Source organism: Cydia splendana, chromosome 1, assembly GCF_910591565.1.
Source record: "Cydia splendana chromosome 1, ilCydSple1.2, whole genome shotgun sequence".
Classification (NCBI taxonomy): domain Eukaryota; kingdom Metazoa; phylum Arthropoda; class Insecta; order Lepidoptera; family Tortricidae; genus Cydia; species Cydia splendana.
In genome coordinates, this window is record NC_085960.1 from 16742863 (window position 1) to 16769344 (window position 26482).

At 37.8% G+C, this 26482-nt stretch overlaps 1 protein-coding gene across 2 annotated transcripts in view; it reads right to left on the minus strand.

Moving 5' to 3' along the window:
* Positions 1-26482, minus strand: part of LOC134795088 (transcription factor p65-like) — an 81970-nt gene that overhangs the window by 27523 nt on the left and 27965 nt on the right. For both annotated transcript variants that reach the window (XM_063766925.1, XM_063766931.1), the window contains exons 4-7: positions 16298-16488; positions 12389-12645; positions 9310-9462; positions 7289-7403 (exon numbers count right to left, since the gene is read on the minus strand). In XM_063766925.1, the coding sequence (XP_063622995.1) occupies positions 7289-7403; positions 9310-9462; positions 12389-12645; positions 16298-16488 (716 nt within the window). The remainder of the gene's footprint in view (positions 1-7288; positions 7404-9309; positions 9463-12388; positions 12646-16297; positions 16489-26482) is intronic.

Here is a 26482-nt window from a genome sequence, read left to right on the forward strand (position 1 = left end):
GTACACGCCTGTAACGGCTCTATAAAATGATGATGTAAACCTTTACATCAATTGCTTATAGAATATATTAGCTGTATAAGCCTATAGAGCAAAAAGGTGTTGCCAAGCGCTTTTATACGACAGGTGGTCATCTCTGAAACCTTAATACGACGTCTATACAAGCTTTTAGCGATAAAAACTAAAATTATAGGACTAAAATGTTACTTGGGGATGTCACTCTGTCGACACACAACACTAACGATATTCGATTTATCGACTGTCGATATTCGTTTCCGCTTACATTTACTAATGACTGGATTCCATGTGGATGAGATCTTAAAACCCTCGTCCCGATTAAAATTGCAATTGCAATTGCAATTTTAGTGTTTTGTGTCGACAGAGTGACATCCCTAGTGCGCAAAACGTTCAAACTGATAAACAAGACCAAGTGCGGGTAGTTCGAAAAACTCGCGCGGCTAGAAGATGTTGATGTCAACTTGAGCCAGTCTTCTCCGAGACCACGGGGACAACGCCGTCCTCGAAACGTCGGAGGTAAATCTTAAAACTTAAATACGCGATTAAGTCCCGTTGTGCAGTTTGATACTGATTATGTTAGTTAGGTACATCGTATCGTGATCTGAGGCCGGCCACCGAAACATGAATTTACCATGAATAGTAGGTATGTTACTTGGATAATATACGTAACGTTGCACTGCTCGTTTTTGGACGGCAGGTGAATTCCACAAATGCAGACCAACGACACCTTAGTATCTTTTAGAAATGCGTATGTATGCCGTCACTATTAGTCAAATTCCATCACCATCTTGCATCTTAAACATTAAATAGGATATGAAAAAACAAAGCACAAACAAAACCACAACAAAAATGAGTAACATATAAAAAAGTTACTTATTTGGTTACTTAACTTGTTTTTTGGCGGCGCCCGTAGCTTGCGCTTGGCTTCATGAAGAGGTTCACAAACTCTTGTAGCTTTTGTCGTAACTGGCGCTGTGGCATAACAAGAACACCAGGCGAAAGGATTCTTTACAGTGATTATGATTACCACCGTGCCAGATAGGAAACAATAAAATACAACGGCGCGACGCGATAAGTGGGCACCGAATAATTGTACATTGTGCAACGAAATTAAATTTTGCAAACGAGGTCTAGAGAGTGAATTAAAGATTCGAGTTTGCACTATTTTTACCCCCGGCGTTGCACACAATGTTTTTCATCACACTTGCAAAGAAAAAACAAAAGCGAAATAATTCTTAAATACGGTGACATTTCAGATATTCGTCCGCCATTATTATTCCCCGTCCCGTCAAAAAAATTGTGTAAAAATATTAATACGTCTATCAAATTGATAAATAAATAAATATTAGGGGACTTCTTAGGGCTTGTGCACAAATACATTTGAGTTGTGCGAAGTTTTTCCCCTACCTACTTTTTATAATAAATACGTAGGAGGTGGAGTGTCATTATTAGCGGGAGTTGAACCCGCAACCTTGGCTTCACCGGAGCCAATGCTCTTAACCGATTCAGCTACAGGGAGCTCCGCTATGGCTCCCGAACTTTCAATCGTATTTTATACGGCTGCTATTTAACTGATCACCAGATTTAGTAACATTTAATACTTACCAAAAAAATCTACTTTACCACCCTAAAATAATAAATGATCACCAAAATTATAACACCATTTTAATGTGAAATGATTACCAATTTTATTACATTTTACTATCCTATTAAAGGAAATGACACCAAACTAATCATTATTAACCCAAAAATTGTAAATGATTACCAAATTTCAAACCCCATTATAATGTGAAATGATAACCAAATGTTTACATCTTGCTATCCTATTAAATAAAATGACACCAAAATAATCATTGTAAACCCAAAAATAGTAAATGACCACCAAAATTAGAACTCCATTTTAATGTAAAATTACCTATAACCAAATTTTCTAGTAGCATTTCTTTTCTGTAAGGGTCGCAGTTCAAACCTAACCTAACCCACTTTTCTAGTAGCATTTCTTTTCTGTAAGGGTCGCAGTTCAAACCTAACCTAACCCACTTTTCTAGTAGCATTTCGTTTTTGTAAGGGTCGCAGTGCTAACCTAGCCCACTTAACTGATAGCAGTTCAAACCTAACCTAACCTACTTTTCTAGTAGCATTTCAGTATGTTACTAGAAAAGTAGGTTGGGTTAGGTAGGTATGCGGTGCGGGGTAGGGGGGTTTGAGCGGGAGGGGCTAGTAATTTTGGCATCATTTTACTTTATTTGGTGATATGTATAATTTTTTTGGTAATCATAGTGGTTTATTTAGGTGAAAATATCGCATTAATTTGGTCTTCAAGATTTGGTGATCATTAATGATTTTTGGTGATCAAGCAATATATTTAGTATTCGAATACAATTTGAAGTGCAGTCGTAATTAAAACGGTGGTACTTTTGTAATTTTATGCCTTATTTTTTTGGTGTTCAGTAATTTTTTTTGGTAAGCATGATTTTTTTATTTAGTGTACCAAAGTATTTTTTGGTGGTCATTATATTTGTAGCCATTTTATACTACACCATCACGAGGCCAACCTGGTATTAAGGTGTTCAAGTCCCGCTCGGACCATTTAGTATTTATTTTGTATTTATCGAGGATATACAGTAGAGTCCGGTCCGGTTATAACGACGCCCAAGGGACCGCTGATATTACGTCGTACTAACCGGACGTCGTACTAAACAAACTGCCAATTTTAATATTTTTTAATGCATAAAATAAGTACATCATCTTGTATTTATTAATATTTATATAACCATCAAATAAAAAAAACATTTAAATGGAAATATTTATTTATGTTATTATAACATTACCTAGGTACTTGTTTGTTTGAAAGAAGCTACTCTTGTACGCGTAATCGCTCATCACCCGCAAATTACTACCGTAATACCGAGTGTGGCCTGTAACACGAGCAAATAATTAAAACATAGATTGTACTCCTCAAACGGTGAGTTTTGTTCAACAACTTTTAAAAATTATGAAGTATTTTTCATACAAAATAAATATTTTCTTCAATGGATGCCATCGCCACGCCATATCATTGTGATTGACGGTGCTTGCCATGCCTTAAACATAACAAAATTCGCAATACATTGCGTCTTAGAATAAACTTTAAAGTGTATTGAAAATCAAACTACAAGTTATTTTTAAAAGACGCTGAACAAATGTTGGTCAGTATGAGGAGTACAGCCTACAGTTTAATTTTTTGCTCATATTACAGGCCACACCCGGTATAAAAGGTCACAATTTTTGCGGGTCTAACAAAGATGACAATCGTAAATCGATTTTATCACAACAAACAGCGACACAACAACTTGGTTGTTAGTTGACGCCAGTCTTCTAGCCGACGAAATATGTGTCGTCGTAGCGTTGAGATTTCCGTGCACCGTAAGTACTGGATTGGTTTATATTCAATTTGTGTTGTTACATTGTAATTTAATGTACTTGTTCTTTCGTTTTATTTTGTACAAACCATTATAGCCCAGTTATAATAAGTGTTACCTGCATTTAAAATATAAAGAATAAATATTTATAAAACTTCATTCAGTACTTCAGCAGTTAAGTTAAATGTTTTGTCGAATTAAAATTAGAGGAATATATGTTGACTTTTGATGACCGGTCTGACCTAGTGGGTAGTGACCCTGCCTGTGAAGCCGCGATCCTGGGTTCGAATCCCGGTAAGGACATATATTTGTGTGATGAGCACAGATATTTGTTCCTCAGTCATGGTTGTTTTCTATGTATTTAAGTATTTGTATATTATATATCGTTGTCTGAGCACCAACAACACAAGCTTTCTTGAGCTTACACCGTGGGGCTTAGTCAATTTGTGTAAAAATGTCCTATAATATTTATTTATTATTATTATTTACATATGTGTTATTTTGTATCTCCGTTTTAAAACTCTCGGGTCTTTCGAGCCCGGTCATTTATAAGGCGTGCGTGGGGATATGGATATGGATCCAACACGTAGAGGCCGTTTGGAGAGATTTGATGTAGAATTTGTTATTATTATGCTACTAAATAAAGCGGGCAAATGTTTTGTGTGAATAAATGTTTTAATGTATACTTGTATAGGTATGCAAGTTCATTGATTTTGTTTGCTAAAACTAAAATGGTTGAATTGAAAGCACCTTTTTGTGGGAAATGTGGGTTGGGCTATAGATATTTTAAGAGAAAAAGAAGATTTCATTTGTGAGACTGATTATTGTAATAAGACCTAGGTCTTATTGATTTTTGAAACTTAAAACAGCCGTTTTATTAATCCATTAAAAATATCCTTAACTTCGCATATAGCGCTAAAAACATAATAAAATACGTGACTTGATGATTTTTTTATCCGCAATGCCAATTCGGCCGGATCCGGATCCGAAAAGTTACATGACATGATCATACTGCGTGTAGGCAAAGGGGGAGGAGGGTCGGATGCGCGGGACGGGGTAAGCTTCTTACCATCAATTTATTTGTAAAAACGTCGTCGCTCGTCGTTGTAACCGGACTTGACGGTCGGATTTTGTGTGAAATTCCGTCGTTAAAAGGGGTCGGTCGTTATAAGCGGAGTCATAATAAACGGATGTACTTTCATAGTAGCTGGTATTAAAACCAAACATGTGGCTATACTTAAGTCGTTAAAAGCGGTTGGTCGTTATATGCGAAGTCGTACTAACCGGACTCTACTGTAATTAAAAGAAACCTCTAACTTTTAGTTCCAATTGATTACCAAGAATGATAACTCGCACCATTTTAGTGAAAAGAACTGTAACTATAGCTTGGCCAAAGAAAGGTGATATTGACCTTTAACGTAATTTATTTATATATGTGGGGTCCTTATGCGTCATCTGCCATAAGAACGTGTCTATCAGATGGAAACGTCCTTATCTATTGCACTTGAGCCATCAACATATTATGAAAATACTTAGTTCGAGTAATTTCCCTGACAAAATGGAAAAGTCCATTCAGAAGAAATCGTGAAACATGGTATTGAACGTATTTAGCTTATGCAGGTACAAAAAACGTAGAAACGTAGTGTAGTAGTTTTTGTATCAACATAAACTACTTACATGTATGCCGAGAATCATGCAGTTTTTCGGAAGGGACTGTAGATTACAATTACAATTTTCTACAGTTGTCAAATAGCAGGTAGACCTAGCACGGTTTTGATACTTATTCAAGTAATCTTAGTATTAAATTTTAACCGATAATTTCGATGTTATTAACCGACTACTACTACACTACCACGACCACTGCTCGGGTTATTTTTTTCAATAAATTTCTTTGTTGAATGTTAGAAAGTACCAAATACTTTGGGTACTTGAATTCAAATTCTCTAACCCTAACCGGATCATCTTGCAAGAAAGTGGAATTAAAGTCAACGCCGTCATTAATTTTAAGATTGTTCGAAAAATGTAATTGCCTATTTTTCATTTTTGTTAAAGAATAAGTTAAAGGTTACACCTATATTTGTTTATAATCTTTTCTTTTACTATCTCTACTCTTTTATACCTACTCTTTCTAACCAGTCAATATTTAAAATCTTTTAGTATATTTTTTGTCGCATGGGACCATATTTATTGCTTATCAAGTTTAATGCGATTAGTAGGTACCTATTCAGAATCACGATTCGATGGCCAGGCTCTAGTTGACCCGGCTGGAATGGCAATTGCTGGTTGTCGCAAGTTATACTGACCCGACTGATTAAAAAACTAATGGGTACACCGCATAGCTGCATAGGATGCAGCACGTCTCCGACTGCGTAGTACCTACATCACTTGCGTTGTGTGTAGGTACACAGTCCAGTGTAAAAATATGGGTGCATATAACTTACTCAAAAATATGTCCCATAGTTCTTAATTCGCAAACTGACACAAACTGTAAGCGGCACTTTAGGGAACCGAAGCCGTGTAGGATAAGCTCGGGCATATCCAGCAATTGCTCACTCCCTTCTTCCGGCAACAAAGTTTGTATTCAAAATAAACGAAATGTACCCAACTAATTATCATTTCATTTTTGCTTCATTTAACGAGTGACTAAAGGCGACACATTTTAAAGGTCAGAGGTCACCATACATGTACAAAGTATAACAAAAATAGTACTTGGATATCGTATTCTGATTAGGAAAATTTGTAGAAAAATTCTTTTGCCGCGATTTTGTTTTTGTATAATGCAGGTCGTCCAAATAGGTAAATCCTCCATACAATTTATTTTTATTACTTCAAAAAATATTCTACTATGTATTTTTTTTCTAATCAGAGTACAATGACCTTTGCTCCGTGACCGTTAGTGCTATAAAGCTGCAATTCGGCACGGGTATATAAATCGATCATGCCGACAAACTGGAATAAATAAACTTAAAAAAATAGGGTAAGTATCGCCCCTACATGCAATGCAATGGGGATGAATTTTTTTTCGCTTCAACCGACCGTGGTGTCGTTAGATATTAGGTCTTTCAAAATTAATAGGTAATGGTTTTCAACAAACATATTTAATAAAGTAAATAAGTTTTTGAGTTATTGCAAAAAGTCTGCCCTCTTAGTACCTACAAAAAAAGAAGACGTTGCAAAGCACTGCTCGTTAAATAATAGCCCCGTTCAAGGCATGCAGCCTATTGTGACAGACGGCTAACCACGGAACCCTACATTGAGCATGGCCCGACATGCTCTTTGCCGGTTTTTATGTATCTAATGGCTATAATTATGACTCATAATTCATAATTATAGACATTTATGAGACTAATTACATCAAGCATACAAAACTCAGAAATCAGAATCTAAGTCTAGCATTTATGGTCCTGTATATATTTTAATTTCAACGTATTGTTTAATTTCCATGGTATTTCTCTTATACAATATGAATGACACATGCTTATTTTACCCGCTTAAATTCAATATGTAAGGTGTGTCAGATTATGTTATAAAATTCAACAAGATTCCTGTTGCCAACCGTGATGTCCAGGATTATTTGATTGTTTAGGAATATAATGATCCCTATTCATGATAGTGACCAGCGTAATTGCGTGAATTAGATAACTCTCCTATTGCTGCCGCTGCTATATGGCTGTCAGTCGTTGGGCCGTTGCCAGAACTAACGATTTGATGGCGAAAGTAAAAGGCAGCGCCGCTGGAGAGCAGCTAATGCGAGAAGCAAGAAGTCGATCTTATCTGCCCTCGATCCTGCCTCTGCGTTATTGTTTTTAGGTAGTAGCCTCTCGGCAGCGCAGTATCAAAAGTCATAAAGGAATAAGCAAGGTGATACTTACGAGTAGGTTTAGGGAACTGAAGTTGGCTGTTCTTCTCAGGGAAGATATACTTGACGGTGGCGGGCTGACTGCGCAACACGCCGCGTTCGCTACACTGCTGCAGGTACACCTTCACCTAGTTAATAACAACTTCTGTCAGTGTTGCAAATAGGACATAGTTCCTGAATGTATTCCTAAATTAATACTGATGTACCATAATTAATAGTAATATATATTAGGATAAAATCCCACCGATTATACTAGTTCCAACTGGAACCAAAAGTAACAGAAGTTTGTGCTCTATGGTTTATGTTTCTTTAGAGCTGATAATGTTTTAAACGATAAGCCCCCCCCCCCCCGCAATCATCCAAAAATCATGCTTCGAAAATGACCCCGTTTCCTCCTACGTCATGCTACCATCATCCGATGTCCAGACCCCCCCTCCCCCATTTGAAATGACGTAATTTATGAATAGCCCCTAACGGTAAGTAAATCACACTAACCCCGCAGTTTTCGCTAGTAAGTACATGAAAGTACTTACTATATGGACAACTAATTTTTGGCTAAGCTTACAGAAGAACAGCTTAATTTATTATCCAATTGAAATGATTTAATCTAGTTTTATTTTCTGAAACGGTTTATGAATCAGATTCCATTCAGGTGCACTAATTTGGGTGCACTAGTTACCACCAAGTTCTTACCAGTGGTAACTACTGGGAATTTTTTTCCCAGTAGTTATTTTATTTTTCCCAGTATTTATCTTATTAACTGTAAAGGGGCCCACTGATTAACAGTCCGCCGGACGGTATCGGCCTGTCAGTTAGAACAAAATTTTGACAGTTCCGAACAACTGACAGGCCGATACCGTCCGGCGGACTGTTAGTCAGTGGGCCCCTTATAATAAAAATTCCCAGTAGTTACCACCAACTCTAGTGGGATTTTTTTCCCCAGTAGGTACCAGTGGTAAAAGGTGGGATTTTTTTCCCAGTAGTTACCTCCAAAATATTGTTAGAATTCAATACTAATAAAAACAGTATAAATAGTATAGTATAAATGTAGCATGCTGTAATAAATAATTACGTGTCAGTTAGTGATTCACTAAACTGCTTTAAAAGTGATCAAAAATATTAAAACAGTTTTACCGGTTTAAATGTAAAAACTAAAATAGAGGAGTCTCATTCTAGTTAAGTAGAAATTAACTTATTATCCGAATTAAATTTATCTTATTAACTGTAAATTGAAATACATATTTATACAAACGAACAAACAAATCAGTCAAAAACCAACAGAACTGATTTCGTTTTATTATTTACAGCTACTTCATTTCGTTCCATTATAATGATGCCCCTCTGGTAGAGTTTTATTACCATCCCGCTAGCGTGGGTGTTTAAGCAATCGAGCCAACCAGCGTAACATGACCGAGGGATGTACTACCCGAGCGTAATTAGAATGCGAGCCTATGCTGGTTAGTCCGAGTAGTCAGCTCATCCGAAGCGCGCTCTAAGCGGTTTTAATAACAACCATGCCCTTTACTTATTTAGCCTGACTACAAATTATGAATACCTACATATTCCAGCTCTGCGTCGTGTTATAATAGAACGAAATGAAGTAGCTGTAAATAATAAAACGAAATCTGTTCTGTCGGTTTTTGAGTGATTTGTTTGTTCGTTTGTATAAATATGTATTTCAATTTACAGTTAATAAGATAAATTTGAGACTTTAGTTTTTACACTTAAACCGGTAAAACTGTTTTAATTATTTTGATCACTTTTAAAGCAGTTTACTGAATTCACTAACTGACACATAATTATTTATTACAGCACGCTACATTTATACTATACTATTTATACTTATATTTATAATGGTAACTACTGGGAATAGTGGGATTTTATTTTCCCAGTAGTTACCAGTGGTAAAAGGTGGGAAAAAAAATCCCAGTAGTTACCACTGGTAAGAACTTGGTGGTAACTAGTGGGAATAACCCACTAATTTTAAAATGTTAATGGAGAACCGATCTCAATGTGAGAGGTGTTTGGAGATACCTGAAGATAGTCTGGACTTCTGGGGTCTCGCTCTTCCCGGTAGGGGGGAGCCTTGAACACGATCGCCAGCTGCTTGTGATATATCTGTGCTGGGGCAGTTTGCGACCACCCCCGTCCGTCATCGAATACCACGTCTGGGTTCTGCCCTGTGTACTGACAAGCAAGGAAAATACATATATTAAAAGCGACACTTGAACTAGTAGTTAGGGAGGCGAGGTAGCTAAATGGCGTAATTCAACGGCGCCGTCGAGACCTATCAAAATCGAAAGATAAAATAATTTCGAAAAGAAAAGCTCGTATGGCAAAAACCATTTTAGCGGTGGGTTTGGCGTGTACGGTTTTTCAAAAATGTTAAAAAAAACAGTTACTTGGGCATTCTCGAGCGCGTCAGATATTCATACTACGTATGCCCCGAGTGCCTCTGATAACAACGGTATACTAATCTGCCGGTTTGCGTGGTGGGGGTAGGCATATAAAGTAGTCAAAAATGCAAAAAAAAAAAAATTACTCGAGCGCGTCAGATTTTCGGAAGGGGTGTTAAGTAGGCCCCAAGGAAGCTTCCTTTAAAAAAACTGACGATTTCGGCGTGACGATAAGTTACGATGAATTTTTGAATATGCAAAAAAAAAAAGTTTTTTTGAAATACTCGAGCGCGTCAGATTTTCATAGGGGAGGTTTATCTCGGTATCCTGAAAGCATATTTTTTTAATCTGACAAAAATGTTGGTGGGTTCTCTTAATCTGACCGAAAAAGGTTTTTTGGTTTCTTTTTTTTCCTTTCTTTCTCCTTGATAAAACGGGGAATTTAAGAATGACAATAAAATTACCTTTTTTGTTTATATAAACTTTTTTTTTGTAAAATGTAACGTTCGCGACTTATATGCCGCAACGCGTTCTTAGGAAGACGAAATGGCTCCTCCACACTTCCGGTCATGCGGAAACCGGCAGATTTTGTATTTTTAGTAAGTTTTAGATTATATTCTTCAAAATAAAAAATAAAAATATCGCGCTCGAGAATGCCGGATTAACGTTTTTTTTTTACAAGTTCGCGACCCTATAACTCGGCGGCGTCAAGGACTTATCGTCAGATTAGTTAAATTTAGTCTTTAAACACTAAAATCAACCCCCAATATCTTAATCTGAGGCGCTCGAGTATTTCAGACTATCCATTTTTTTTTACTAATCTGATCGTCTATCCTAGGCGCGCGTCACTACATATAGAGCTAAATACTTTACAAGGTTGTTCTATTAGGTCTAAGGTATCTCTCATATCTTAAACTGCCACGCTCGAGTATTGCCGAAAATTCCCCTATTCGCCTCCCTAACTATAGGCTTCGATGCAGGGTTGTAAAGTAGGTATCAGGTAGGGCTTGCATTCCGGAATTCCGGAATTTCGAAATTCCGGAATCTCGGACAAATTTTCCGATATTACAATTCCGGAATTGAGACCACTGAATATCGAAAATTCCGGAACTGGATTTAAGAACTTTTATTAGATTTTAGTACGTTTATTATTGAAAATTGCCAAGAAACTACACTATGCTGGTGGTATTAGCCATGGCTGACAAAAGTCTGATGTCTAGCAGCATGCATTAACATGCCTCATTAACTTAACCATCGTTTTTTTTTACTTTTGATTCTTGCTAAAGCAAAGCCATACATTTACTTGCCCAGAATCCTACCTACGCGAATCCTTTGAATTAAAATTTATAAATATTTGGATATTTTATTCTCAATTCAGAAATAAATTTCCTTGATGACAAATTTCGGATTTTATTATTTTACACGTACTTAATAAGAAAAAGCAATCAGGAAATTTACTTGTTTTCTCACCAGGCTCTAATGAAGAGATAATGAAATAATTTTGCCTATTTGGTTTCTCAATAAGGCTTGCGTTTTGGACACTAGTCGGCAATGTACATATAAAGGTAATAGATATAGCCGAATAGGTACATAAATTTATTATGTACATAAAAAACAACCTTAATCTAGGAACAAATAATCATTATACCTTATAACCCAATAAATGCCGTTATCGAGATCGGAACCCCATCAGGATCTTCATCTTCGTAAATAGAGCCACTAGGTAGTGTCTGCGAAGCCGTTATATTTAGACATTATATAAAATTAGGCATCAAATGGTTTGTCAGCTTTCGTAGTTTCGCAAACTAAATACGCCGTATCATTGAAGTGAATAAAAGTGATCATAGTAATACGGTGCTAAAATAAGAGGTGCAAAGACGGAACTACTCAATTTATTAACATTTTTCGATTAATAATACTGCAAATTAAATTCCACTAAAACAATACTATCTTTAATAAACGTAAAGTATCAGAATTTCACATTTTTTGTTGTTTTTTATTAAAAAATCGGATAGAAATATGATTAGCCCTAATTCCGGAACCAATTCCGGATTTCCGGAATTGGGACCCAATATCGAAAATCAGTTCCGGAATTGGAAACCGTCCGATATTGCAAGCCCTAGTATCAGGGGGGCTAGCCAAGATGACAATCGATGGTAGAAAACACCAATCGAAACTGAAATTGTATATGGAAATAGTCACGTGATTTTAATTAGCATCTGTCATCCCGATATATTTTTTCTATTCGTTTGGCATTTGTCGGTGTACGTTTGTCATCTTAGCTAGACCCCAGGTTTTTACATGAAACGTTAACGTTATCACAGAATAAATAATAGTACTAGGTACAGAAAACTCACTCTCTAACAAAAGGCGTCTGTTACGATCAGGACAGATATGGCCGCTAGGTGGCGACAGCGCCACGCGCGGCTAGCCACCAAAATTGGTATGGAACGGATATATACTTTTAGCTACCTGTAGCAAAGCGACGAAATCGCGGCGTGAGCCACGCCTGACGTTGTTCAAATTTGTTGTTCAAGAGGTTTTATTACAAAAATAAAACATAAAATAGTTGAGTACCTAAATAGGTACAACGAGCCGAATTATTTCTTGACATATTCATAATAAGCCCTTTCATAAGTCCTTATTATACAACATTTAAGAAAAAACCAAACTAGGTATCAGATTATAGGTACTTCTCCTATTTTTGAACAGCATACCTTATCACAAAGCAAAGTCATTTCAGCCCCTCCCGTTAGGGGCCCAGCAATGCTCGTAACGTGGACGATCTTGAGGTCATTTAGTTTCTTCGCGTCGTATACGACGTCCGACGCGATAGGAGCTAGACTCCTGTCGTATTTCAGCAAATCCATACGGTCGGCCGGAGTCCAGTTCGGTCCCGGCAGAAACACTTGGAAACAGAGACGGACTGCCGTGAAGTTGATTTGGCGATGGTCATATATGTGCGAGAATCCGGCTGTAAGTAATAGTAGATTGATTGTAAAGTCGCTATCAGATATGTATATCAGAGCGGCTAAGGTATTTAAAATATCTGAATATACACTCTCGATAATAGAGACTTTGTTTATTTATTTGTGAACACCTTCGCCGCTCTGATACCTAAAGCGCCCTCCACACTCATGCGCGATTCACGGCGCGAAGCCGCGAACGCGAGTGTGGCGTCGATTTCGCAGATTGTTCACGTCTTCGCGCCTTGTTCTCCGTTTTTTGTCAGTTTTTCGGCCCGCGTCAAAGGAGACGCGAAGCGCGAACTTGCAAGACTCCACATTAAACAATATTTGGCTCATCTGTGGCAAGATGAATATTAATTACTTATATTATGATTATATTATATTAAGCACCTATATTTTACGGTTTTACAACAAAACAAAATGCAAAAACAGCTAAATCACGTATGATGCCATAGATAACTAACAGTTAAACTCGATCAGCCGATGCTTTTCCGCCATCTTGCCGCAAACCAAACTGCGAAATCGCCGTGAAGTGTGCGAGTGTGGAGTCATACGTCAACTTCGCGAAATGTTCGCTCCGCGACGTCGCGCCGCGATTCACGCACATAGTCCGGAGGGGGCTTTAGATATCTGATGGCGACTGTACATTACAACAAGAGCATCCCACCCGGCTTAGCATTTAATTTTAAACATGTGACATGTACCTGGGTGGATTTCAAAATCCAGCGAAAACTTATGGTTCGGTCTTTATAAAAAAAACTAGTAGGTTGTGCGAGTTGCAACTTTTTTATATGTTTTTAAGAACTATTATGTTCATGTTCCTTCAATTACCATCTCCAATAACTTAATAGTTTTTTTATATAAAATGTTTTATGTGTCTAAAATCATCACCGTCGACAGGAAAAATCTGAACCTTTTTGTTTGCAGTGAAAATTATAGCATACCTATCGTACGATTGCGATTTTTCTTTTACTTATATCTTTTCCATGTTGTTGTTTAACACATGAAAAAATATGCAATAATTCCTTCACCGAGAAAGTACATTTAAAAATATTTAAAATTTTGTCACGAATATTCGTCAACACCGTCATGGTAATGTCAATGTGAGCTTATCTCGGTGTATGAACAACGAAATACCGCTAAAGGTCCTTGCCCTATTTTTCACTTTAGTATAGAATGTCAAAAATGATTTCACTATAAAGTCACATCACTGAATCGTGAGAAATATTACGAACAAATTTGTAAAACGTAGTTTGTCACAACAGAGCATCATCACCGTTATGCTTTGGTTTAAAAAAGTTACAAATGATATATTAGAAATAATTACTGAAATGAATGGCAAACTACATCAAGTTTATTGTGTAGCATAGACATTAACTACTATTATTCGTATTCTAGAAATAAAAACAAGAAACTCTCAAATGTCAACACCATACCCATCATCACCGGGAAAAAATGACGACCGGTGATGATTTCATGTGTATGGTGATGACGGTTCTCAGAAACTTTTCTAGTTATTTTGCTATAATTCATTATGAAATTAAGCTGTATGTTTGAAAAACGTTCTCTATGTCTTCTAACACTATATAATGTCTACCTTATAAATGTAGAAGAAGATATAACTATTTCTTTCACACTAGAGGATGCTTAGTTTTTAATTAACATTTTGACTGAAGTAGGCAAAATTTAGGTCATTTAGAACTTAGAACATACAAATGTTTTTTTTTTATAATCTAATAATGTAAATCGTGCAACTTAGAGTCTGTAATTGCATGTTAGTCGTGTTAAAACAAAGTATTTAAACAAGCAACATATATTAAGTTTTAAGCGACCATAGGCTACGGTACTGGCTCACTATCGTGATGGTTTATGTTTTTTGATAATATTATATTAATTGATGTATATAATTACAGCAATTAATAATTATACCATTGGGTAGTCACCGGACCCAATACCTAACATTTTGTAACTTATGACATGCATTACAAATAGGGGTCTTGCAACTTATAAAACACTGATTATATATTAATGTTTAGCTATTAAACAACATATATATGGATTTAAATCATTATAGCTATTTTTAAAGTTAATTAATAAAACAACAAAAATACAAACTTGTGCAATGAATCAAACTATCAAAAAAAAGTAATATATCATAAAAATTAAGCTCATTGGTAAGCCAGTAATTTTATAATATGACATAAATACCAAGTTATGCAGTAGATAAAAGAAGATGCGGGTTTAAACTGATAATAAGAGTACAATATTGTTAATATGATTTAACATTGAAAAAACCCAAAAAAATAAATGAATACATAAATTGCCTATTTCGGAACATAAATTATTTAAAATTATACAATAAAAATACTTGTTATATATTTATTTATATGAATAAAATGTATTTTTTATAATTTTCTAAAAATAATTTATGTAGCTAGTCTTATGTTCAAAAACATGTTATTTGTAATGTTTATTAAAGTTCTAAAGTCTTACAAAGTTTTTGTTTTTTTAATACGTTTTTAATACATATGTAAATTAGTTCCCAAATCGTCATTACCGTACATGCAGTGTCATTACCGTCTATAAAAGAGTCATTACCATACCATGGTTGTCATCACCACCTTGCGTTTTTATTTTCCGAAAGCGATTACTTCAAATATAAGCCACAAATAATTGTATAAATACCATACATATCCTCAATATACAGCCCCCCATTACTTTACCCAGCTAGAATCGTGTTAAAATAAACATTTAAAAAAAAAATTTTTTTGTATGGTGAAATTTTTTGTGCTGAAATCCACCCACCTACTATTAGTAAAAAACAATCGAATTCTATTGAATCTGACCGGCTAGCATGAGTTGCGTTCTCGCGCGCGACTCCATACACCTAAGCTAGCGCGACTTTAAGTATGGACTCGCGCGTGAGAACGCAACTCATGCTAGCCGGTCTGGTTTCAACTGATATTAAAAAAAATATTATAAATATGTACCTTGTGTAAAATTGCTAATTTATTCTGAAAAGTAGGGGTTGTGTTGTGTAAATATACAAAAATAGTTTCAACATTTTTGTGTATTTTATTCATGTTTTATAATTGGTATGGGATACTATCGTACTTAAATATGTGGAATTCTTTAAGTAAGATGTATTTCTTCGCTCTCCACTATAGTTCGTTTTTTTTAGCATTAGAAAGAAGGTAAGCGATCTTGACATGTATTTTAATTGAAAACGCGCGCTTTTTAAAAATCAGTAACTATTACTTATGAAAGCAGAAGAATATAAATGATCGTATAAAGCCCCCTCCAGAATATGCGCGTGAATCGCGGGCGAAGCCGCGAACGCGAGTGTAGAGTCGATTTCGCTGTCTGCGAAAATCGACTCCACACTTGCGTTCGCGGCTTCGCCCGCGATTCACGCGCAGAGTCTGGAGGGGGCTCATGATTCATAATTGTCACAAATTTGCCGTGACTTATTTTTAAAACGTGTTTTTCAATAAAAAGACACATCAAGATTTTTTACCTTATTTCTAATGCTAAAAAAAAGGAACTATAGAGTATAGACTATGACCATTAAGAAATTTGAGGGCAGATGGGAATAATATGGGATGGGATTTTATATATTATGTGGGTAGAACGGTAGATACATTTCTATAAACTAACCTCCAAAAGGGTCGATATTCATCTCCTTGCGACTTTTTAACGCTGATTTAACGTCTTTCTCGGTCTTCCCCTTAACACACAGAATTCCTATATTTTTGAAAACTACTTCAGCTTCGTCTGAGATGACGAAGATTACTCCATGCCTGCATGTGTATCGTGGATCCGATCCTGTGATGCTGTGGGGGTGAACTCTGGAAAGAACATTGATAAATAAATTTGCTGAAGGGCCATGAGTCTATTATGATGGCAACACAGTAAGGGTGCATGTTTCATAATTGTTTGAGTACTCTTTGTGTCTTGTAAGAGCTAAATATTCTATAACGCACACCTACCTACATGGATCGACTGACACCTTACTGACACCATAGTCTAATAAAACATGGTCTTCTATTCCCAGAGTGACACAGGCCTACGTCACAACAACATGGCCGCTATATATAGCGCTATCGCATATTATCATATAGGGGTCATCCATTAATTACGTCACACGAATTTCTAGGTTTTTTGACCCCTCCCCCCCCCTTTGTCACATTTGGTCACATTTGGCAAACCCCTCCCCCCTAGTGTGACGTCACATTTTTTTCTACGAAATCGCCAAATCGAATTAAGTAAGTACCTAAGTATTATTAATATTTTATCAAAATATTTTTGACGATATAAATATTAGTAATTTTATATCCCAAAACTGCTTAGGAAAGAAAATTAAAAGAATAAAAACGATTATCGTTTTAAAAACTTGTTATTTAAATGTACAGCGAATAAAATAATTAAAAAAAAAAAATCGGTTACTGATGAAGTTAAAGTGACGTCACAAAGTTTGTGTCTCCCCCCTCCCCCATGTCACAATATGTCACATTTTCTTGACCCCCTCCCTCCCCCTAAACGTGTGACGTAATTAATGGATGACCCCATAGCGCTGTCGCATGATGACGTAGGCTTGTGTCAGTTAGGTGACCTAGAAAAGACGGGAATGGAGTACCAGGCGGAGTATATTATTATACCATGACTGACACAAGTTCTAAACCTCCAGTATCCTAAAGCTACAAGTATGTAGAAGTACCTAATTACATATCGCAACTACTTTCTTTTAGTAGGAGATCCCACATATATGGTCGACCTTCACCAATCTGTCTGACAGATGAAACTATGAAATAAGAAAGAAAATATGTTCAAGAACATAAATAAATAGGGTTGCCTAAAGAAATATGGTCCAGCCTATTTTTAATAAATTTTTGAATTGCGGTTGATTTGCGAAGAAATTCAAAGGTGTATGTAAAGTCCCCAATCCGCATTGGGCTAGCGTGGGGACTATAGCCCAAGGCCCAAGCCCTCTCGCGCATGAGAGGAGGCCTGTGCCCAGCAGTGGGACGTATATAGGCTGAAATGATGAAGGCACACTTGAAATTGCAAAACTTAGGCTATTCTACCTATTGGATATGTAAGCCTTGCTACTACGAGTAGTATACGACTTTAAAAACTGTACCTGCATATGCATAAGTATGTGAATATTTAAACGAGTAAAATTGGTATAAAGCGATGAGACCTGGGCTGGCCACCACTTGTACCTACCTATCCAGTATTCCGAGAATTAATGAGGTCAGACAGGTTCGATTTGCGTGAATAACATTTGTGTATAATTAAATGAATTAGGTACTTATACATAGGTACGGATTTTCTGTGACGTGATGAACCAAATTACCGACTGCAGCTACCTCCGAGGCAGCTACTGTACAAATTGTAATGTCGCATTGATTGATAGCTATTTGTTCACGTGGCTACTTAAAACAAAAAAAAACCTAAGGCTTTAATCACATCATGTAGGTATTTAACCTGGTAGAAATTGGCTTTAAAATTAGGTATATTGTGATTTGGAAGTTCAAAGTCAAATCCATTAAATATTTATTTCCCCAAGCTTTATGAGTCAATAGTCTAGTCATTGCATATTTAGGTATGACAATTCTAATCCGAATGATGAACATGGTTTCATCATTTTCCTTGCCATTGTTTCAGTCGTTGACAGCGCTAATCATCCCTTTTTTGAGGTAATTAAAGAGACGTCGATGTCGAAATACGTATATACGTATACTCTAGGTACCTACGCTTTGCCCAGCGATGTTAATGCGAGCGATTAGAGTCTGTTAGGAAAGAGAAGAGTCGTGAAATGTATTGGGCCCCATACATTTCACAACTCTTCTCTTTCCGCACAGACTCTACCAGTGTGATTAACCCTCTGCAACTGTGGTGACTTTTTTAGAGAGATTCTACTGATGTGGTGTCTATCAGACCTCATTTTCGTTAATTCATTAAAAATATACTAATGGCAAAATGGTAACTATTGTTTTATATAACAATCAATCCATTTATAATTTAATAAATTCAATTGTAAAATACATTTAAAATAAAATACATAAGAAATATATAATAAATTTTAATGAGATCACAGTTTTCACAATTTGTACTTAGGCTAACAAAAAAATTAAAAAAAAAAGCTTAACAATCAACAACTTCATGTAACTTCATTAATTTTCCTTCTTTTGAACATTATATTTATACATAAAAAAAAATAGAGAAAATCTAAAGACAGAATAAGGCACTAATCAGTCCTGAAATTGGTACTTATTTTAAAGGATTTTCGTCGATCAACTATGTAAAATATAATTATTTATGTGGTGAGGTCTCTCAGACACTATAGAAACATTACTATTTTTGTGAGGTGACGTCTGATAGACCCCATAATTACTATGAACAAGTACATATTTTTATGAGGTGAGGTCTGTCAGACCCAGGACTTATTGCTGTGCTCACGTCTGTGGGACACCCGCAGCTCATATCTCCCGATGGATGCACCACATTGCCGCTCGGGCATCACTGTCCGATGCCGCGAGTTGTTTGAGGAAGGTAATGAGCGAGACAGAACTATATCGCGCCGTACGCCGACATAGCAACAAAAAAAATATTTGGCGGTGTCGGTGTCTGATAGACCGCACATCAGTCGCAGAGGGTTAACTGTTTCAAGTTAAGTAGGTACAAGCAACTAATACTAATCGAGAAAATTCTTTAACAAGCTCAAATACAATTAGCTTGCGTTGTTTTAACACAGAGTTCCTATGGCCACAGTTTGTATCCATTATCAGATCAGCTAATAGATGGTACCATAATATTGCATGTCATCGCGTGATCCTCCACAGCCGGACCACCTCGCCTGATTGCGCTCAGTTTTAATAATGGCGACATGTCACCCAACTTGCATACAGGGTGATTCAGGAGACGTGAGCAGGACTAGCACTGCGCATTTCGTAAATTATAAGCAACTGTTTCGTATCAGTATTAGTGAGGTTAACGTTAACTTTTTAGTCGTGTTGAAAAAAAAGTTATTAATTTATTTACGACATGCATGGTCACCCTACAATTAGAATACTAAACTACCGATATTCTGTGTCAAATTGAATGTCATCACTGTCATCACGGTCTGGTTACTTTTGAAAACTCGTATCTGAGGTTTTTTGAGGAGTAGCGCGTTGAGTGAGTGGTTCGTTTTTAGGTTATACTTCCTTAAATAAAACAACTTTCCTTGTTTACTAATCAGGTGGTGGTATATTTAAATATAATACTGTAGGTTAATCCTATAGGCGCTTAGATGGATGGTAACGAGAAGGAGAAGCCTCCAGACGAGGCTGATAATGACATGAACTGGGAGACAGTCTCACGTAAACGTAACTTGGATTTGTCATTGACCAAGCTGGAGCCTTCTCCTAAAAAAATTGTAATCGACCAGTCAGAGGCCGGCAACCAATCTGGTAATACAATTAATACAGTGGAGTCGAACAACAGTATTGTGGTTGAGTTAAACAAAAATGATCCAGCCGAGACAAGTCAAATTAATACAGTTGATTTAAACAAAAATAATTCAGATGAGTTCAACCCACATTTATACAAACACCCCAGTCTAGACAGCAAACACCGAGAGTACAATGCCGAAGATGATGGACCATTTATAGTTCATGTCTCTAGAGAGTCTGCACCATCTTCCAATGCCTCTCTAAAACCCATCAATGTAGGCCTTTTGCTTACTCAAGCAAATGTTCATAATATCCAGAAAGAAGGTGGTATTAAATCAGTAGGTCGCAACAGAGTAGCAGTAACTTTCTCCACAGCAGCTGATGCAAATAGTTTCCTAAAACACCCGCTACTAGACAAACATAAGTTTATAGCTGATATTCCTTCATACCATGTGTCGCGTATGGGAGTTGTGCGAGGAGTTCCTTCGGATTGGTCGATGGAGGAGTTAGTCAACGGCACAAACCTCAAAGAAGGTAAAGGAAAAATCCTTAAGGCTCGACGACTGCAACGAAGGGTGACAAAAGATGATGGCTCCTCATCCTGGGTACCAACCCAGTCGGTGGTGGTTACTTTTGAAGGGCAATCTTTACCATCAAATATCTTCGCATACTACACCTCACTAGTTGTAGAAGTTTATCAACTACCAATTATTCAATGTAGGAAGTGCCTTAGGTTCGGACATATTCAAACACAGTGCCGGTCTGATGCCAGATGCTATAAGTGTGCACAAAAACACCCCGGTGATGGATGCAATGTAGCTCCAAAACATGTGACATCTTCGAGCAACACGGAAGGGAGGCGGCATTCGCACTATTTCCCCTCTGCCGAGGTACAAGATTAGCGCGTCAATCTAATCTAGCGCGGGTAATAAAACTAGTTGCACTTGGATTTTTCACTAGACCGAGTCCAGACGCGCGCGTGAACTGCTGCACAAAAATGCCTGTTTGCTCGGTTTTTTGTTATAAAAAGAGGTCGGGGACATCAAATTTACAAAAAGAAAGTTACATTTCACATGTAATATTTTTTTTTACATATCATACGTTTAATTACATTCAAACACAATTATTATATTTTAGTCTCATGTAATTGTTGGATTTATCGATTTTGCTCGCTCAGTACAAAATGCGGATCGGTCGAGCGACAAATCCGACTTCTCATCTCTCAGAATACAATACATACTTCAACGAAAATGTGTTAGTGTGCGTGTTGTGACACTTGTCACTCGTCCGTACACAAAAAGAGATCGAGGTTTGCAAGATTTGTCTTTGACGTCTGTCATTTTCTATGTATTTGTGTCGTCATTACAGATTGGATTTTGTATGTAAGTGTGTGAGAAGTGCGACTGTGTGCACCTTTCCCCCCGCGAAAAATGGCAGAAAGATTTGACGGTGAGATATCGCTTGGGCCCCTCCCTTCCGATGTGTCGGAAGCCGGTGTTGCTCGAAGTGTGACATGTATATTTTGTTCCGGCAGACACTTTGCTACAGAAAAAGTATGCAATGAATATGGTCGACAAAAGGCCATTAAACTTGCCATGTCTGAACAGAATATCTCATACGCAGAAGCAGCAGCACAGTTCTCAGCCGTTCGCAGGCCATATTCAGATGTAGCAAGAGTCATGTTTGAGCCGGTTACAGACTCTTCACGATCTTCCCAGTCCCCATGCCACCCTGATACTTTCATGCCAACCCCTCCGCCCACCACTTCATATCGTAAGACCGTATATCGAGCGCCCCGGACGAGGGTCTCCCTCTCCTCCGGTTATGATAGAGTTGCTCACAACAATATTGTCCGAACTTCCCCACCTCAACTGCCCAATGGCCAAGCTCTGAAAGATTTTTCTGCTTACAATAGAATCACTCCCAATGAAGACCTAATGGAGCTCTGTCTAAAATTCTAGACAAACATAATCGCTAAGTGGAGCGATTGCCTGTTATGGGCATTAATTTCATCTCTATATACATTCCCCATCCTGAAGTAGTTGATATATATGAATTAAAATCTATTCTCAAATCGGTTCCACCTCCTCTTATGATTTTAGGGGACTTCAATTGTCACAATATGTCATGGGGGTCATACCATTCGGATGCATTTTCATCAGCCCTGTTGGATTATTCGATGAAATCAATGTGGGAGTTATTAATGACGGTACTCCCACGCATCGGGTATACCCAGACCAGAACCCCCAGTCAGTCCTCGATCTATCTGTGTGTTCTCCTAGTTTGTCTTCTTTATTATCCTGGAGGGTATTACGCCAGTCGTTCGGCAGTGACCATTTCCCAATTATTATCACGAAGCCTTCTTCTATTCTTCCAATTCCGTCCCCTGAACCTCTTTTAAAACACAAAATTCAATCAGCAGACTGGCCTAATTATGCATTATTTGTAGAGGAAAGTATGAAAGAGTGGGACACGAGCGAAATGGGTCAAGATGAAAAATATTTAAAATTTAAAAATGTGTTAATAGAGTCCGCCGATAAATTTATACCAAAAAAGAAACCTGCTAGACTTAAAATCCCTTCACCCCCGTGGTGGAACGCAGACTGTACGGCAGCCGTTAAGGAAAGAGATGCCGCTGAAAAAACTTTTAACAATACCGGAAATTTAGATGATTACATTTCTTTAAAAAAAATCTCGGCACGTACAAAGCGCTTCCTAGCAAAGGCTAAAAAGAGGGGATGGAAGGGATTCTGTGAGAGCTTATCTCCTAGAACCCCTCCATCACTTGTATGGCGGAACATAAAGAGGTTCAGGGGTTAATTTCATCCAGAGTCTATGCCCACCACAGATGCTCCTTGGCTGGCAGACTTTGCAGATAGACTTGCCCCGTCAACTGTCCCTGAAGCATCCTGCTTGTTACTTCCCCCGCTGTCAGGCACCTTGAGCTCACTGGACATGCCTTTCTCATATTCAGAACTCAGTCTAGTGCTTAGTGGATTGAGAAATACTACACCTGGAGAGGATGGCATACCATACTGTTTCCTGTCTAAGCTCAATTCATCTTCACAGGAGTATCTGCTCGGTATTCTAAACCATGCCTTTGACACGGGAGAGATCCCAGTTGACTGGAAGACCCAAGTTATTATTCCAATCCTAAAACCGTCTAAAAACCCAGACGAAGCTAGCTCATATCGCCCGATTGCTCTTTCCGCGACAATGGGAAAGATATTAGAGCATCTGGTTAAAAATAGATTGGAATGGTTTGTGGAAAACAAGGGTATTCTAGCTGACACGCAGTTTGGCTTCCGAAAGGGCCGTAGTACAATGGACAGTTTAAATATCTTAGCAACTGACATCCGACTAACCCTTTCAAAAAACGAATATCTGTTGAGATGTTTTCTAGATATCTCTGCGGCCTACGACAATGTCCTTCTTCCGGTGCTCAGGGCAAAAATGCTACATCTGAGCATTCCCGCGAAGATTGTACATATTGTCACCAAATTGTTCATGGGTAGGTCAATTAAAATTAGGAATGGTAATTCCTATTAGGGGCTGTCCATAAATTACGTCATCGATTTTTGACGATTTTGGACCCCCCCCCCCCCCTAAAATCATCCAAAAATCATGCTTCGAATGACCCCGTTTCCTCCTACATCATGCTACCGTCATCCGATGTCCAGACCCCCCCCCCCCCTAATTTGAAATGACGTAATTTATGAATAGCCCCTTACCCACCTCGAACTTTGTGGCGTGGTCTCCCGCAAGGATCGGTACTCAGCCCCCTGCTTTACAGTATCTACCTACGACTTGGAGCAATCTGTCCTGTCCTTCTGTAATATCTTGCAGTATGCTGATGACCTAGTCTTATACACCTCAGCAAAGTCAATGGACAAAGCCACTGCTAGTCTTAATACAGCTTTGGGTTACCTCAAGGATTGGCTTGATGAACAAAGCTGTGTAGTGACTTTCAGTCGCAGAAGGACCATGCCTGACGCAGATGTCCGTTATGGTGGTGTGATGATTCCAAATAAAGAGTCAGTAAAATTTCTAGGTGTTATTTTAGATCATAAAATGTCTGGCACTTCACACCACAAATATGTACTGGGTAAATGTGAGAAAAATATTAATATTCTTCGAGCATTGTCAGGTGTCTGGTGGGGCTCCCATCCTTATTGCCAGAAGCTACTATACAATGCCATCATACGTAGCCATATAGACTATGGGTCATTTTTAATTGAACCCTGTAATAAGGATGGTTTAGATAAATTAGATCTTATACAGGCTAAATGTTTAAGGATCATACTAGGTGCTATGCTTCCCTCTCCCAAAAATGGCATGCAGGTGGAAGGTGTTGAACCGCCGTTGGCTCTACGCAGACAATACCTCGCCGACAGGTTCTTGATCAAAGCCAGCTCTTACAACAACCACTTGCTGCTCCCACGCTTGCAGGCGCTGGCACTGGAGGTCACTGAAAGCAGATATTGGACATATAAAGCCTTTCCCAGAATAGTAATTTCTTTTTCAAAATTAATTAATATCCACCCCAGTTTATATCAATCTGGTGCTAACCCATTATTTGAAGTGGCGTTTGAGACCCTAATATACTCACCAAAGGTCATATTAGACATAGGAATTTTCAAAGATGATTCAGGAGCAAACAACAAATTTTTAGATAAATGGCAAGATTACTTACCGGTTTTTACTGACGCTTCTAAGGTGGATTCTGGAAGATGTGTGGGAGCAGCGGTGTGGATTCCACGGTACAATATCGTCCTTCCATTTAAATGTCCTCCTCAAGCATCCATTTTCACAGGTGAGGCAGTTGCTATTCTTGAGGCTGTCAAATATGCAGACACACATAACATTAAAAAAACAATTATCTTCTCTGACAGTAGGAGTTGCCTGCAGGCAATAGTAGGCAATCAATTAAAATTTAAAGCCAAATTTCCTTTGATTCTTGAAATTAAAGCTGTGCTACGTAGGTGTGAATCGAGGGGCCTACATATTGTTCTCGGATGGGTTCCAAGCCACTGTGGTATTAGAGGCAATGAGGTGGCTGATATATGGGCAAAACGGGCGATTGAGATTGGTTCACTAAAACAGGAAATTTACAGTACTGACCTGTTGAGTTGTGCGCTATCTGATATGTTTAATACATGGCAGAGGCAATGGGATATCTCTAGATTGGAGACTGGTAAACATTATGGCTGTGTACAACCTCGAATTACTCGAAAACCATGGTTCTATCGATTCCGTACTTCTCCAAAGTGGGTAATATCCACCATTTGCCGTTTACGCTTAGGCAAAGTATGTACCCCGTTATTTCTGGCTATGATTGGTGTCCGTGCGAACTCATTGTGTGAATGTGGGTTGGATGAGGGCAACTTGGACCACATCTTCTTTGCTTGTACAAAATGTAGCTACTCGCTGTACGATGTATTACCCGAAAATGTTCCACGACCTATATGCTTTAGCTCGCTTCTTTGCCACATGGATACTAAGCTAACTTCTATTCTAATTAAATATTAACAAACAAATAACATAAAACTCTAAATATTGTCTTATCTTTTCTAATTTAATGCGTATAATTCATGTCAATCTATACTCGTTTATATTTCTATATTATATATATCGTTTTCTTCTCTTCCACTTCCTTCATGTTGGCACTACTAACGTTCTGTCATCCGCTTCCCGCTTTTTTGCTAATCGTTGTATTCGTCATGTGTTTGTCTGTGCTGTTCATAACAATTATTTGTTTTTAGGTTTCCCCAACTACATCCTCCCAAAAATGCAAAATTATTATACCGAACATTCTCCTCACGTGTGAAAGTCAACACCAACATTGGCAAATCCACCCTGTGCAAAATTGCAGGGAGTAAGCCAGAACAAAAAAAAAAAAAACTCGTATCTAACCCCTCCAGACTATGCGCGTGAATCGCGGGCGAAGCCGCGAACGCGAGTGTGGCGTCGATTTCGCAGATTGTTCACGCCTTCGCGCCTTGTTCTCCGTTTTTTGTCGGTATTTCGGCCCGCGTCAAAGGAGACGCGAAGCGCGAACTTGCAAGACTCCACATTACACTCTCTTTTGGCTCTTCTGTGGCAAGATAAATATTAATTATATTATGATAATATTATATTAAGCAGCTATATTTTACGGTTTCACAAGAAAACAAAATGGAAAAACAGCTAAATCACGTACGATGCCATAGATAACTAACAGTTAAACTCGATCAGCTGATGCTTTTCCGCCATCTTGCCGCAAACCAAACTGCGAAATCGCCGTGAAGTGTGCGAGTGTGGAGTCATACGTCAACTTCGCGATATGTTCGCTCCGCGACGTCGCGCCGCGATTCACGCACATATAGTGTAGTAAATGAAGCAAGTTGTTGTATGGAGACCCATGCAT